Source organism: Plectropomus leopardus, chromosome 24 (assembly GCF_026936395.1).
Source record: "Plectropomus leopardus strain MGB_pleo_1.0 chromosome 24, ASM2693639v1, whole genome shotgun sequence".
NCBI classification, from domain to species: Eukaryota; Metazoa; Chordata; class Actinopteri; order Perciformes; family Serranidae; genus Plectropomus; species Plectropomus leopardus.
Genome location: NC_142199.1, coordinates 387,557 through 398,757, shown reverse-complemented (window position 1 = coordinate 398,757; position 11,201 = coordinate 387,557). Strand labels below are relative to the sequence as shown.

Sequence of the window (11,201 nt, the reverse complement as noted above, 5' to 3'; positions counted from 1 at the left end):
ACACACACACACAGGTTTTTTGTGTTCAAGTGCTTTTTATTAACGTGATGTTTGTTTTCAGATCTTGTTGAAAGCTGCGACGTCCATCGACTGGACGAAGTCCTCGAAGGCTGTGATCTGCTCCTCCAGGACGTCTGTGCCCACCTGAATACACACACACACACACACACACACACACATACATACACAGGTAAGAATAAACACACACACACACACACACACACACACACACACACATACATACACAGGTAAGAATAAACACACACACACACACACACACACACAGGTAAGAATAAACACACACACACACACACACACACACACACACACACACACACACACACACACACACACACACACACACACACAGGTCAAGTGTAACAAATGGGGCTCCAGCAGGTGCGTCTCTCACCTTGTCGTCTTCCACCACGCAGCCGATCTGCAGCTTCTTGATGCCGTAACCCACTGGGACCAGTTTGGCTGCCGGACAGGAAGTCAACACGTCAAATATTGATCACTGATCACCAATAATCATCATTAATCATCACTAATGAGTCTCTCTGCTCACAGTTCAGATCATAAAGTGACATCACACCTTCAGCCGAAAGATGGTGAGTTAGATCATCATCACGTCTGCAGAGAGACGAGTACTGCGATATTACAGTACTGCAATATTACAATACTGCAATATTATGTAGTTCTGTGTATTCAAGGTTCCCAAACCAAATCATGAACCAAATTTCAAATCTTTTCAAATATAAAAAGTTCTTTGGACAAAGAAAATCTACAAAAATTTCACAATTTCTTCAAAAAACAAAAAACACAGAACAGAAAATAATTCTGTAATAATCAGGGAATAAAAAAAGTGAATTTATTTATTATTTGAAAAATACCAGCAGCTTCAAATGTCACGTTTTCCTCTCAAAAATGAATTTACTGCATGTTGCATTACAAACTGGCATTACAAGCAGGTTTTCCAGGTTTTCCAGGTACCAGGGAACCCTGTGTACAGTAATGTAATGGATTACTGCCTGTATTATGTTGTACTGTGTCATGCAGTATTCTTACACTGTCCCCAGACCAGCCCGTCCATCTGGATGCTGCGGACGCACTCCTCCAGTTTGGCCATGTCCGTCTCGTCGTCCCACGGCTTGACGTCCAATAGGATGGAAGATTTGGCGATGAGGGCGGGCTCTGAGGAGGAGGGGGAGGGTCAGTTACCATGGAAACCTGCCAGCACTTACAGTCACATGAGGCTGAGGCTCTCTCAGGTAAACAAGGCGTCCATCAGGCTGTCAGCCGAAAGATGGTGATTGGTTGATCATCATGAAGAGCCGGCCAATCAGGCGGCAGCGTTCTGTGTTGACGTACTCTTTGACTTCTTAGCGGCGTACTCGGCGAGGCGCTCCTCCTTCAGTCTGGCCGCCTCGGCGTCCTCCTGCCAGACCACACAGAGGGAACAGTTAACACACGACAGATACCTCCGGGTGCTCGATGACATCACCGCGACATCGCCGTGACCTCACCTCCTCGTCGGAGCCGAACAGGTCGATGTCGTCCTCATCCTCGTCGTTGTCCTTGGAGGCGGCGGTGGCGTCAGCGACACCCGCAGGGCCGTACTGACCCAGAGGCTTCTTCACACCTGGGAGGCTGACAGGAGGACAAGGTCACTGATGATGTCACACACACACACCTGTGCACCCACACACCTGGTGATGTCACCGCCCTCACCTGCTCTTCTGGCTCTGGTACGACTTGATGTGGTTGTACCAGCGGAGGGCGTGGCACAGGTCGGCTGGGGGCGGGGACGAGATCGCCTCAAAGACCGCCACATCAGCCTGAGAGGGGACGTACCTGAGGACAGGTGAGACGCCGTCAGTGCACACATACGGACGTCGGTTTGTGCCAACATCGTGTATAAAAATTTTTTTTTTAAAAAGTGACAATCCGGGTTTAACTGTGATTCGTGAATATAAAACAACTTCCACAAAATATATATATATAATATATATACATACATAAACGCAGCAAAGTATTTCGAAATAGATCATTTTAAAAAAAAAAGCCCACTAAAACTTGACTCAATTTTTAAAATTGTATTTATTATTTTTAATTTGTGAATTAGATTTCAGATAAAAGCCACAAAATTGATACAAATATTTATACACACCTTTACCTGCTTCTAAATACTGATTAATACTTTTGTAAAGTGTAATTAATTATAGTTTGAAAGATAACTTCCTCTTTAAATTGTCTACATAAAAAAACAGAATAATGTGTTTTCTTCTTAAACTCGTAAAAACTTCAATAGTTCTCTTGAGCGATTTTGTTTGTGTTCCTGTGAATAACTGATGCCAGCACACATTTGGTCTCAAAATTACTATTCAAGAGATAAACAATCTGTGTATTAATGTGTTATCTGTAACTGAAAAACAAAAAAGGCAAATGCCCAACTCATGTGATTCAGTTATTTATTTGTTTGTGTATTTCAAGCCTCCATACACAGTTCATACACACTGGGTCCCAGCGTTTACAGGGTCTGAAACTACACTGGAGTTGAACTTTAGCATTCAGCTTACGTTAATAATACTTTTGTTCATCTTTAGATCAGAATAACTCCGTGTTACATTAATTTAACCCTTTGTGGGAACTTCACAGTTCACTCATGAGACACGTAGCAGCTGAGCTAGCATGTTAGCGCCATGTGGCTCCGCGCTACCTCAGGGCTACTTATTCACTTCAAACAGTAAATAAAACCTCAAGCTGGACATCAACTCGTCTGCTGTCAGCAGCGGGCTCTACGGACTGAGCCGCGGACGGTTCAAAGCTTTCTGTCGGTTTATTTTGGCTCATTTTAACGTTTAAACTGCGCTATGAGCCTGTCGGCTAACTGTTAGCCGCCGCTAGCTCGCTCAGCGTGGAGCCAAGATGGCGGCCGGCTGCAGCCAGCTTCCCCCTGCGGAACTCCGCCACAGCCTCTACAGGTTCTGCTGGGGTTCTACCGGGTTCTGCCGGGTTCTACCGTACTGACCCCTCGATGTAGCTGCGGTCCGACAGGAAGCCGTCCAGCACCTTGAGGCCGGAGGCGGATTTCAGGTCGCCGAAGCCCATGACGATGAAGAAGAGCCGGTGAGGAGGAAGAAGGAGCCGCAGGAGGAGCAACAAGAAGGAGGGAGGAGGCGGGAAGAGCCGGTCTTTATACCCGGAGACAGACCCCTCCTCACCGGACACCGCTCCTCCCCGCTCCCGCTCCCGCTGGAGGAGCTCAGACTGCACGGAGGAGGAGGAGGAGGAGGAGGTGTTCATAACAAATAACTACAAAAACAATAAAGGTAATTATATAAAAATAATAATAATAATGATAACAACAACAAAATAATCACAACATTACTTATAATAATAATAATAATAATAACAACATAATCACAACATTACTTATAATAATAATAATAACAAAATAATCACAACATTACCTATAATAATAATAATAATAATAACAAAATAATCACAAGATTACTTATAATAATAATAATAATAATAATAACATAATCACAACATTACTTATAATAATAATAATAACAAAATAATCACAACATCACTTATAATAATAATAATAACAACAACAAAATAATCACAACATTACTTATAATAATAATAATAATAATAATAATAACAACAAAATAATCACAACATTACTTATAATAATAATAATAATAACAACAACAAAATAATCACAACATTACTTATAATAATAATAATAATAACAACAACAAAATAATCACAACATTACTTATAATGATAATAATGACGATGATAACAACAATAATAATATGAAAAACAACATCAAGAATTCTAATGAAAGTATTTTATTTTTTTATTTGCATAATTTATTTGTATTATGTGATTTATAAATTCAGGACTGTTATTTCATTAATAATTGTTATTATTTGAGTCAATAATTAAACAAAATATGAGGAACTTCATTTACTTACTGTATTTATTTATTTGAATGTTTTGTTTTTATTCATAAAAATGAGAACTATGTTTTGTTTTAATTGATGATGATGATAATAATTCTAATAATAATAATGATGATGATGATGATGATGATGATGATGATAATAATATAACAATCAAAAAAACACAATATGAGGAACTTTATCATTTATTTGCTTTTTTTTTATAAATTGCGGACTGTAGACATCAACTACAAAATCAACAACTACAATAATAATGATAATAACAACCCATTATTACTGTTACTACTAACAATAATAATAATACTGATTACATGTCAGATTGGGAACAATATATCACAGTAAGTTGACAGGACTTAAAATAAAAAAGAAGAATTAAATAAAAACAAACATGAAAAAGTATTTTCTTTTACGATGTTTTAGTTTTTTTGGTTTTAATGTGAACCTTTTGATTTCTGCTTTGCATGAAAACTGCTATACAATTAATATTATTATTATTATTATTATTATCATTATTATTATTATTGTTATATTATCTCAGTAATTTTTGGGTTAGGGTTACTTGTGTCACTTGTGTTAGTCGTATTTTGCTTCATTAAGCCTACATAATTTAAGTAATATATATATTCAACAGTTACAGTTGTCACACACTGTAGTCTTTAATATAATTGATTGAGACTGAATATTGTTGATAAATATTGATATTGATATTAATATTATTATATGTTGACCTCTTCTTCTTTGTATGTCTGAGGTGGATTTCACTGCAGGTTTCGTTCTTCTTTGTGTGGTTGACTCTCGACCCGCCTCTGATACAAAAATGTAGTCAGACCTGTCCCACGGTCACATGACGTGCTGCGATTGGATGCTGCTCTCCCATTGGTCAACGGTCTGAATGAAGCTGAACACACCTGGGAGATGTCAGACAGGTGAGTTTTAGTCACACACACGCCGATGTTCATACAGCTGAAGAAGAAGAAGAGCGATGGGTCAGGGTCACAGCTCAGCATCTCCTCAGGTAACTCACCTGACAGACAGGTGTGACTCTCACCTACCTGACAGTCTCTGCTCATGACGGAGAACGTTCTGATGGCTCACAGGTGTGTTTTTGTGTCCAGGTGATCCTGATGGGTTTGGACTCTGCCGGGAAGACGACTCTGTTGGCCAGACTGCTGACTGGACAGGTGAGTCTGAGCAGGACAGGTGTGAAGGCTGGTGTGTGCACAGCAACTTTAGGGTTAACAATTAGTGAGTGATACCCCCGGTATGTAAAGACTCAGGTGTGACTGTGGTCGTGTGATAGAGCCTCAGGTGTGACTGTGGTCGTGTTATAGAGCCTCAGGTGTGACTGTGGTCGTGTGATAGAGCCTCAGGTGTGACTGTGGTCGTGTTATAGAGCCTCAGGTGTGACTGTGGTCGTGTGATAGAGCCTCAGGTGTGACTGTGGTCGTGTTATAGAGCCTCAGGTGTGACTGTGGTCGTGTTATAGAGCCTCAGGTGTGACTGTGGTCGTGTGGTAGAGCCTCAGGTGTGACTGTGGTGGTGTGATAGAGCCTCAGGTGTGACTGTGGTCGTGTGATAGAGCCTCAGGTGTGACTGTGGTCGTGTTATAGAGCCTCAGGTGTGACTGTGGTCGTGTGATAGAGCCTCAGGTGTGACTGTGGTCGTGTGATAGAGCCTCAGGTGTGACTGTGGTCGTGTGATAGAGCCTCAGGTGTGACTGTGGTCGTGTTATAGAGCCTCAGGTGTGACTGTGGTCGTGTGATAGAGCCTCAGGTGTGACTGTGGTCGTGTTGTAGAGCCTCAGGTGTGACTGTGGTCGTGTGATAGAGCCTCAGGTGTGACTGTGGTGGTGTGATAGAGCCTCAGGTGTGACTGCTGTCGTGTTATAGAGCCTCAGGTGTGACTGTGGTGGTGTTATAGAGCCTCAGGTGTGACTGTGGTCGTGTTAGAGAGCCTCAGGTGTGACTGTGGTCGTGTTAGAGAGCCTCAGGTGTGACTGTGGTCGTGTTAGAGAGCCTCAGGTGTGACTGTGGTCGTGTGATAGAGCCTCAGGTGTGACTGTGGTCGTGTTAGAGAGCCTCAGGTGTGACTGTGGTCGTGTGATAGAGCCTCAGGTGTGACTGTGGTCGTGTTAGAGAGCCTCAGGTGTGACTGTGGTCGTGTGGTAGAGCCTCAGGTGTGACTGTGGTCGTGTTATAGAGCCTCAGGTGTGACTGTGGTCGTGTTATAGAGCCTCAGGTGTGACTGTGGTCGTGTGATAGAGCCTCAGGTGTGACTGTGGTCGTGTGGTAGAGCCTCAGGTGTGACTGTGGTCGTGTGATAGAGCCTCAGGTGTGACTGTGGTCGTGTTATAGAGCCTCAGGTGTGACTGTGGTCGTGTTAGAGAGCCTCAGGTGTGACTGTGGTCGTGTTATAGAGCCTCAGGTGTGACTGTGGTCGTGTGATAGAGCCTCAGGTGTGACTGTGGTCGTGTGATAGAGCCTCAGGTGTGACTGTGGTCGTGTGATAGAGCCTCAGGTGTGACTGTGGTCGTGTGATAGAGCCTCAGGTGTGACTGTGGTCGTGTGATAGAGCCTCAGGTGTGACTGTGGTCGTGTGATAGAGCCTCAGGTGTGACTGTGGTCGTGTGGTAGAGCGTCAGGTGTGACTGTGGTCGTCTGTGTGTCTGCAGGTGATGGAGACGTCTCCGACCATTGGATTCAATGTGGGAACTCTGGACCTGGACAAGAAGACGTCTCTGACTGTGTGGGACGTCGGAGGACAGAAGAACATGAGAGTCAACTGGAGGTAAATATATGCAAACAAACAAACAAACAAACAAAAGAAACAAACAGAAAACAAAGAGAATAAAGAACAAAAAGCAAAACACAATGTAAACAATGAATTTTACACATAAAGTAAACCAACAAAGAAAAAAGACCAAGTAAACAAAAAAGGAAATAAAGACAAAGTAAACAGACAATAGAATAAAATAAAGACAGTTAACACAACAAACACAAAGTCAATCAACAAAGAAAAATGAAGAAGTAAACAGACAAAGAAAACACAAACAAAGCAAACAAAAACACAAAGTAAACAGACGAAAATAAAGACAAACAAAGCAAACACACAACCAAACAAAATAAAGACACAAAGTAAAAAGACAAAGAAAAAAAGACAAAATAAACAATAAAGAAAATATGGACAAACAAGTAAAACAAAGACACAAAGTGAAACGTTAAAGAATATAAAAACAAACAGTAAACAGACAAACAAACAACCTGTTGTGGTCGATGTTGTTGTTGTTGTTGTTGTTGTTGTTGTTGAGTTGTTGTTGTTGTTGTTGTTGTTGTTGAGTTGTTGTTGTTGTTGTTGTTGTTTTTGATGTTGTTGTTGTTGATGTTGTTGTTGAGTTGTTGTTGCGTTGTTGTTGTTGTTGATGTTGTTGTTGTTGAGTTGTTGTTGTTGTTGTTGTTGTTGTTGACGTTGTTGTTGTTGTTGTTGATGTTGTTGTTGTTGTTGACGTTGTTGTTGTTGTTGTTGTTGTTGATGTTGTTGTTGTTGTTGTTGATGTCGAGGTACTACCTGGACGACTGTAAGGCTCTGGTCTTCGTGGTGGACAGCAGTGATCGTTCCCGGCTGCCGGAGGCCCAGAAGGTTCTGAAGAAGATCCTGAATGACGAGAAGCTCCGCGGAGTTCCTCTGATGGTTCTGGCCAACAAGAAGGATCTGCCCAACTCCATGACCATCCGAGAGGTACGGAACACTCCACAGAGAACCAGGGAGAACCACAGAGAACCAGGGAGAACCAGGGAGAACCACAGAGAACCAGGGAGAACCACAGAGAACCAGGGAGAACCACAGAGAACCAGGGAGAACCACAGAGAACCATAGAGAACCACAAAGAACCACAGAGAACCATAGAGAACCACAGAGAACCACAAAGAACCACAGAGAACCAGGGTTCTGCGACAGCTCCACCCGGACAGTAGCAACAGAGAGCATAAGAACAAAGCAGTGTCAAGACACTGGGCGCTTAGGGAACAAGGACAGAGGAGGCTTCCTATTTAGGGAACAAGGATAAAGACAGCTTTCTAGTCAGGGAAAAGAGAACAAGATTCATCCTAGTTAGGGAACAAAGACAGAGGAAGCTTCCTTGCGAGGGAACAAGAACACAGGACACTTCCTATTTAGGGAACAACACACACTAGTTGTGAATTTAAACATTTCTAACCATCGTCCTCATTCTCTCCTCCTCCTCCTCCTCCCCCTCCTGCTCCTGCTCCTCTCTCCTCTCTCCTGCTCCTCTCCTCCTCCTGCTCCTCTCTCCTCCTCCCTCTCTCCTCCTCCTGCTCCTCTCTCCTCCTCCTGCTCCTCTCTCCTCCTCCTGCTCCTCTCTCCTCCTCCTGCTCCTCTCTCCTCCTCCTGCTCCTCTCTCCTTCTCCTGCTCCTCTCTCCTCCTCCTCCTCCTCCCCCTCCTGCTCCTGCTCCTCTCTCCTCCTCATGCTCCTCTCTCCTCCTCCTCCTCCCCCTCTTGCTCCTCTCTCCTCCTACTCCTGCTCCTTCTCTCCATCAGATCTCCAATCAGCTGGATCTTCCCAGTCTCGTGGACCGGTTGTGGGAGGTTCAGGCCTGCAGCGCTCTGAAGGGTCTCGGCCTCCAACAGGCCTTCGTGTCCATCAGCAAACTCATCAAGAAGAGTTGAGAGGGGGAGGAGCAGAGAGGAGCAGGAGCAGAGAGGAGCAGGAGGAGCAGGAGGAGCAGGAGCAGAGAGGAGCAGGAGGAGCAGAGAGGAGCAGGAGGAGCAGAGAGGAGCAGGAGCAGAGAGGAGCAGGAGGAGCAGAGAGGAGCAGGAGCAGAGAGGAGCAGGAGGAGCAGAGAGGAGCAGGAGCAGAGAGGAGCAGGAGGAGCAGAGAGGAGCAGGAGCAGAGAGGAGGGCACAGAAGGAGAGGCTGTGAGGGAAACGTTCAGACTTTGATGATTTAAAGTGACAGTAACACTGAAAGTTAAAAAGCTGTTTGGTGTGAACAGTTGTGATGAAATGAAGATTATTGATTGATGATCAGTCTTTAATGAGGCTGAAGGATCATTAACGGCTCGTATTAATGAACCTTTTTTTACGATCAGTCGCTCGGTTTCAGCTTTGATAAGAAGTCGACAGAAGTATAAAAGGTCTTACTGAAGGTAAAGCTGCAGGTTTTTGGACTGAGGTTTGGTTTGGAGGAGATATTTTGGTTCGTGAAGTATTTTTATTAAAAACTGAATTCTGAAAACGTCCGTCCTCTCTACGCGTTCTTCTTCTTGTGTCCGCCGACGCCGTCCGCTCGGAGCGCGTGCAGCATCCTCAGAGAGAACCAGGACTGGACCAGCAGCAGAGCCGGGACCAGGACCCAGACCCCGTTAAAGAACACCAGGTAGACCCAGAGGTGGAGCCGGGAGGACGTGTCCAGGTGAGGACTGCCCACCAGCCAATCAGGACAGAAGGTCATCCAGCAGCCGTACAGCTCGCACACGCTCAGAGACACCTGCAGGACATGTCTGTAAGGACACACACGAGGACACCGTCACAGAGGACACCGTCACCGAGGACACCGACACAGAGGACACCGTCACAGAGGACACCGTCACCGAGGACACCGACACAGAGGACACCGTCACAGAGGACACCGTCACAGAGGACACCGTCACCGAGGACACCGACACCGAGGACACCGTCACCGAGGACACCGACACCGAGGACACCGTCACCGAGGACACCGTCACAGAGGACACCGACACCGAGGACACCGTCACCGAGGACACCGTCACAGAGGACACCGTCACCGAGGACACCATCAAATCGCTTCATTTTTATTGTCAGTTCACCAGGGGCCCAATCAGAGGCCAGATTTGGCCCGCGGGCCATAAGTTGAGTATCCCTGCAGAGTAAAATCACAGTACTACAACAGCTGACAGTAATTTTGTGGGAGCAGTAGTTGCAGTATTACCTGTAGTACTTGTCCTGCAGTACTGCGTGTATCAACAGCAGAGCGAGCAGAGAGTCCAGGACGACCGTCAGGATCTCCACGGAGACGATGGTCGGGTCCGAAATCAGCCAGCGGCGGTCGGCTTTACCGTACTCCTTCCCTGCAGACACACGCAGTAATACTCCCCAAGTTACTGCAGTACAAGTACACCAGTACAACATGAGTACTAACTAAAGTTTAACTCACAGAGTTCAGCCAGAGGACCTTCAGACGTCTCCACCGTCCCCACCAGGGACATGTAGACAAATGGACCCTCCTGAGGACGGACAGTAAGGACAGAGACAATCAGAGCTTCCTGTGGACGGACAACAAGCTACAAACAAGTGTCAGGGACGAGACGTACCAGTGTCAGGTGGACGATGACATCATAGAAGAGCCACATCAGGACCCACCTGTCCTCCGCAGAGCTCCGCCCACCATACCTGCGTGTCAGCAGGACGGCGGCTAACAGCTGGACGCTACATGCTAACAGAGACAGGATCGAGACCAGAGAGAGACCGGGGGACACCACAGAGTCCATCTGCAGTCAGAGAGGACAGATCCAGCTCTGCAGGAAGACTCAGACTCACAAGGAGTACACGTGGACTGATGTCTCAGGCCACGCCTCCGCCTGTCTCTACTGGCTGAGCATGTTCTAAGCCCTGCCCCCAGCCCCCCATTGGCTGTTATGGAGACCACTCCACTCTCTGGACCCGCCCCCTCCCACAGACAGCAGAGGTCAAAGGTCAACAGAGTGTGAAGCAAACTCCATTCAAAAAACAGCAAATTTAAGCTTCAGAGCAGAAACACAGCAGAGACACTCTGAGACGCTGAGACACCAGGACAGAGGGACAGAGGAGGACCCTCCTGACAGAAGTACCAGCCAAGAACCTGATGTCCTAAAATCCCAGAAATGTTACAAAAAAATCCTACAAAAACCCTAAATTCCTGAAAATGTCCTAAAATCTAAAAACTTTCCCAAAATCCTAGAAATGTTTTTCAAAACATCCTCAAATCCAAGAAATGTCCAAAATCCGAGTAATATCCTGCGGTCTTCAAAATGTCCTCTAATCCTAAATGGCTTAAAATCCTAGAAATGTTCTAAAATCCTGAGAACTCCTAAAATCCCCAAAACATCCAAAAATTCTAGAAACATCCTAAAATCCCCAAAACATCCTAAAATCCCCAAAACATCCTAAAATACTCAAAACATCCTAAAATCCCCAAAACATCCTAA

At 45.1% G+C, this 11,201-nt stretch overlaps 3 protein-coding genes and 1 long non-coding RNA gene across 6 annotated transcripts; 1 reads left to right on the top strand and 3 right to left on the bottom strand.

The window, feature by feature from the left end:
• Window positions 1-15: 15 nt before the first annotated feature.
• Window positions 16-3,126, bottom strand: eef1b2 (eukaryotic translation elongation factor 1 beta 2). Its single transcript, XM_042513057.2, has 7 exons — window positions 3,032-3,126; window positions 1,732-1,854; window positions 1,527-1,650; window positions 1,372-1,438; window positions 1,069-1,194; window positions 413-480; window positions 16-144 (listed from the first exon to the last, which is right to left on the bottom strand). The coding sequence occupies exons 1-7, from the start codon at window positions 3,109-3,111 to the stop codon at window positions 58-60; spliced, it is 675 nt and encodes a 224-aa protein (XP_042368991.2). The 5' UTR covers window positions 3,112-3,126; the 3' UTR covers window positions 16-57.
• A 1,023-nt stretch (window positions 3,127-4,149) lies between these two features.
• LOC148185443 (uncharacterized) lies at window positions 4,150-6,035 on the bottom strand. Its single transcript, XR_015775939.1, has 2 exons — window positions 5,029-6,035; window positions 4,150-4,943 (listed from the first exon to the last, which is right to left on the bottom strand). It is a non-coding gene; the product is annotated as an uncharacterized LOC148185443 (long non-coding RNA).
• arl11 (ARF like GTPase 11) lies at window positions 4,685-9,236 on the top strand. 3 transcript variants are annotated; one of them, XM_088074802.1, is made up of 6 exons: window positions 4,870-4,995; window positions 5,096-5,161; window positions 6,652-6,767; window positions 7,538-7,715; window positions 8,536-8,679; window positions 8,769-9,236. In XM_088074802.1, the coding sequence occupies exons 1-5, from the start codon at window positions 4,963-4,965 to the stop codon at window positions 8,662-8,664; spliced, it is 522 nt and encodes a 173-aa protein (XP_087930928.1). In that variant the 5' UTR covers window positions 4,870-4,962; the 3' UTR covers window positions 8,665-8,679; window positions 8,769-9,236. The 3 variants fall into 3 exon arrangements, with proteins under 3 accessions (XP_087930929.1, XP_087930928.1, XP_087930927.1); XM_088074803.1 differs by lacking the exons at window positions 8,536-8,679; window positions 8,769-9,236 and having other exon boundaries at window positions 4,685-4,906; window positions 7,538-8,026; XM_088074801.1 differs by lacking the exons at window positions 8,536-8,679; window positions 8,769-9,236 and having other exon boundaries at window positions 7,538-8,026.
• ebpl (EBP like) lies at window positions 9,008-11,068 on the bottom strand. Its single transcript, XM_042513304.2, has 4 exons — window positions 10,329-11,068; window positions 10,172-10,241; window positions 9,947-10,085; window positions 9,008-9,497 (listed from the first exon to the last, which is right to left on the bottom strand). Exons 1-4 carry the CDS (start codon window positions 10,503-10,505, stop codon window positions 9,245-9,247), a joined length of 639 nt encoding a protein of 212 aa, XP_042369238.2. The 5' UTR covers window positions 10,506-11,068; the 3' UTR covers window positions 9,008-9,244.
• Between the last annotated feature and the right edge of the window lie 133 nt (window positions 11,069-11,201).

Bases quoted from the DNA above. Each gene is read 5' to 3' on its own strand.
- eef1b2 (XM_042513057.2), bottom strand. From the start codon at position 3,111: ATGGGCTTCGGCGACCTGAAATCCGCCTCCGGCCTCAAGGTGCTGGAC. The intron at 1,439-1,526 runs GTGAGGTCACGG...GTGGTCTGGCAG, and splicing joins TGTTCGGCTCCGACGAGGAG to GAGGACGCCGAGGCGGCCAG. The intron at 145-412 runs GTGAGAGACGCA...GTGTGTATTCAG, and splicing joins GCGTGGTGGAAGACGACAAG to GTGGGCACAGACGTCCTGGA.
- arl11 (XM_088074801.1), top strand. From the start codon at position 4,963: ATGGGTCAGGGTCACAGCTCAGCATCTCCTCAG. The intron at 4,996-5,095 runs GTAACTCACCTG...TTTTGTGTCCAG, and splicing joins ACAGCTCAGCATCTCCTCAG to GTGATCCTGATGGGTTTGGA. The intron at 6,768-7,537 runs GTAAATATATGC...GTTGATGTCGAG, and splicing joins AACATGAGAGTCAACTGGAG to GTACTACCTGGACGACTGTA.
- ebpl (XM_042513304.2), bottom strand. From the start codon at position 10,505: ATGGACTCTGTGGTGTCCCCCGGTCTCTCTCTGGTCTCGATCCTGTCT. The intron at 10,242-10,328 runs GTACGTCTCGTC...GTCCGTCCTCAG, and splicing joins TCATCGTCCACCTGACACTG to GAGGGTCCATTTGTCTACAT. The intron at 9,498-9,946 runs GTAATACTGCAA...GTGTCCTTACAG, and splicing joins CTGCAGGACAAGTACTACAG to ACATGTCCTGCAGGTGTCTC.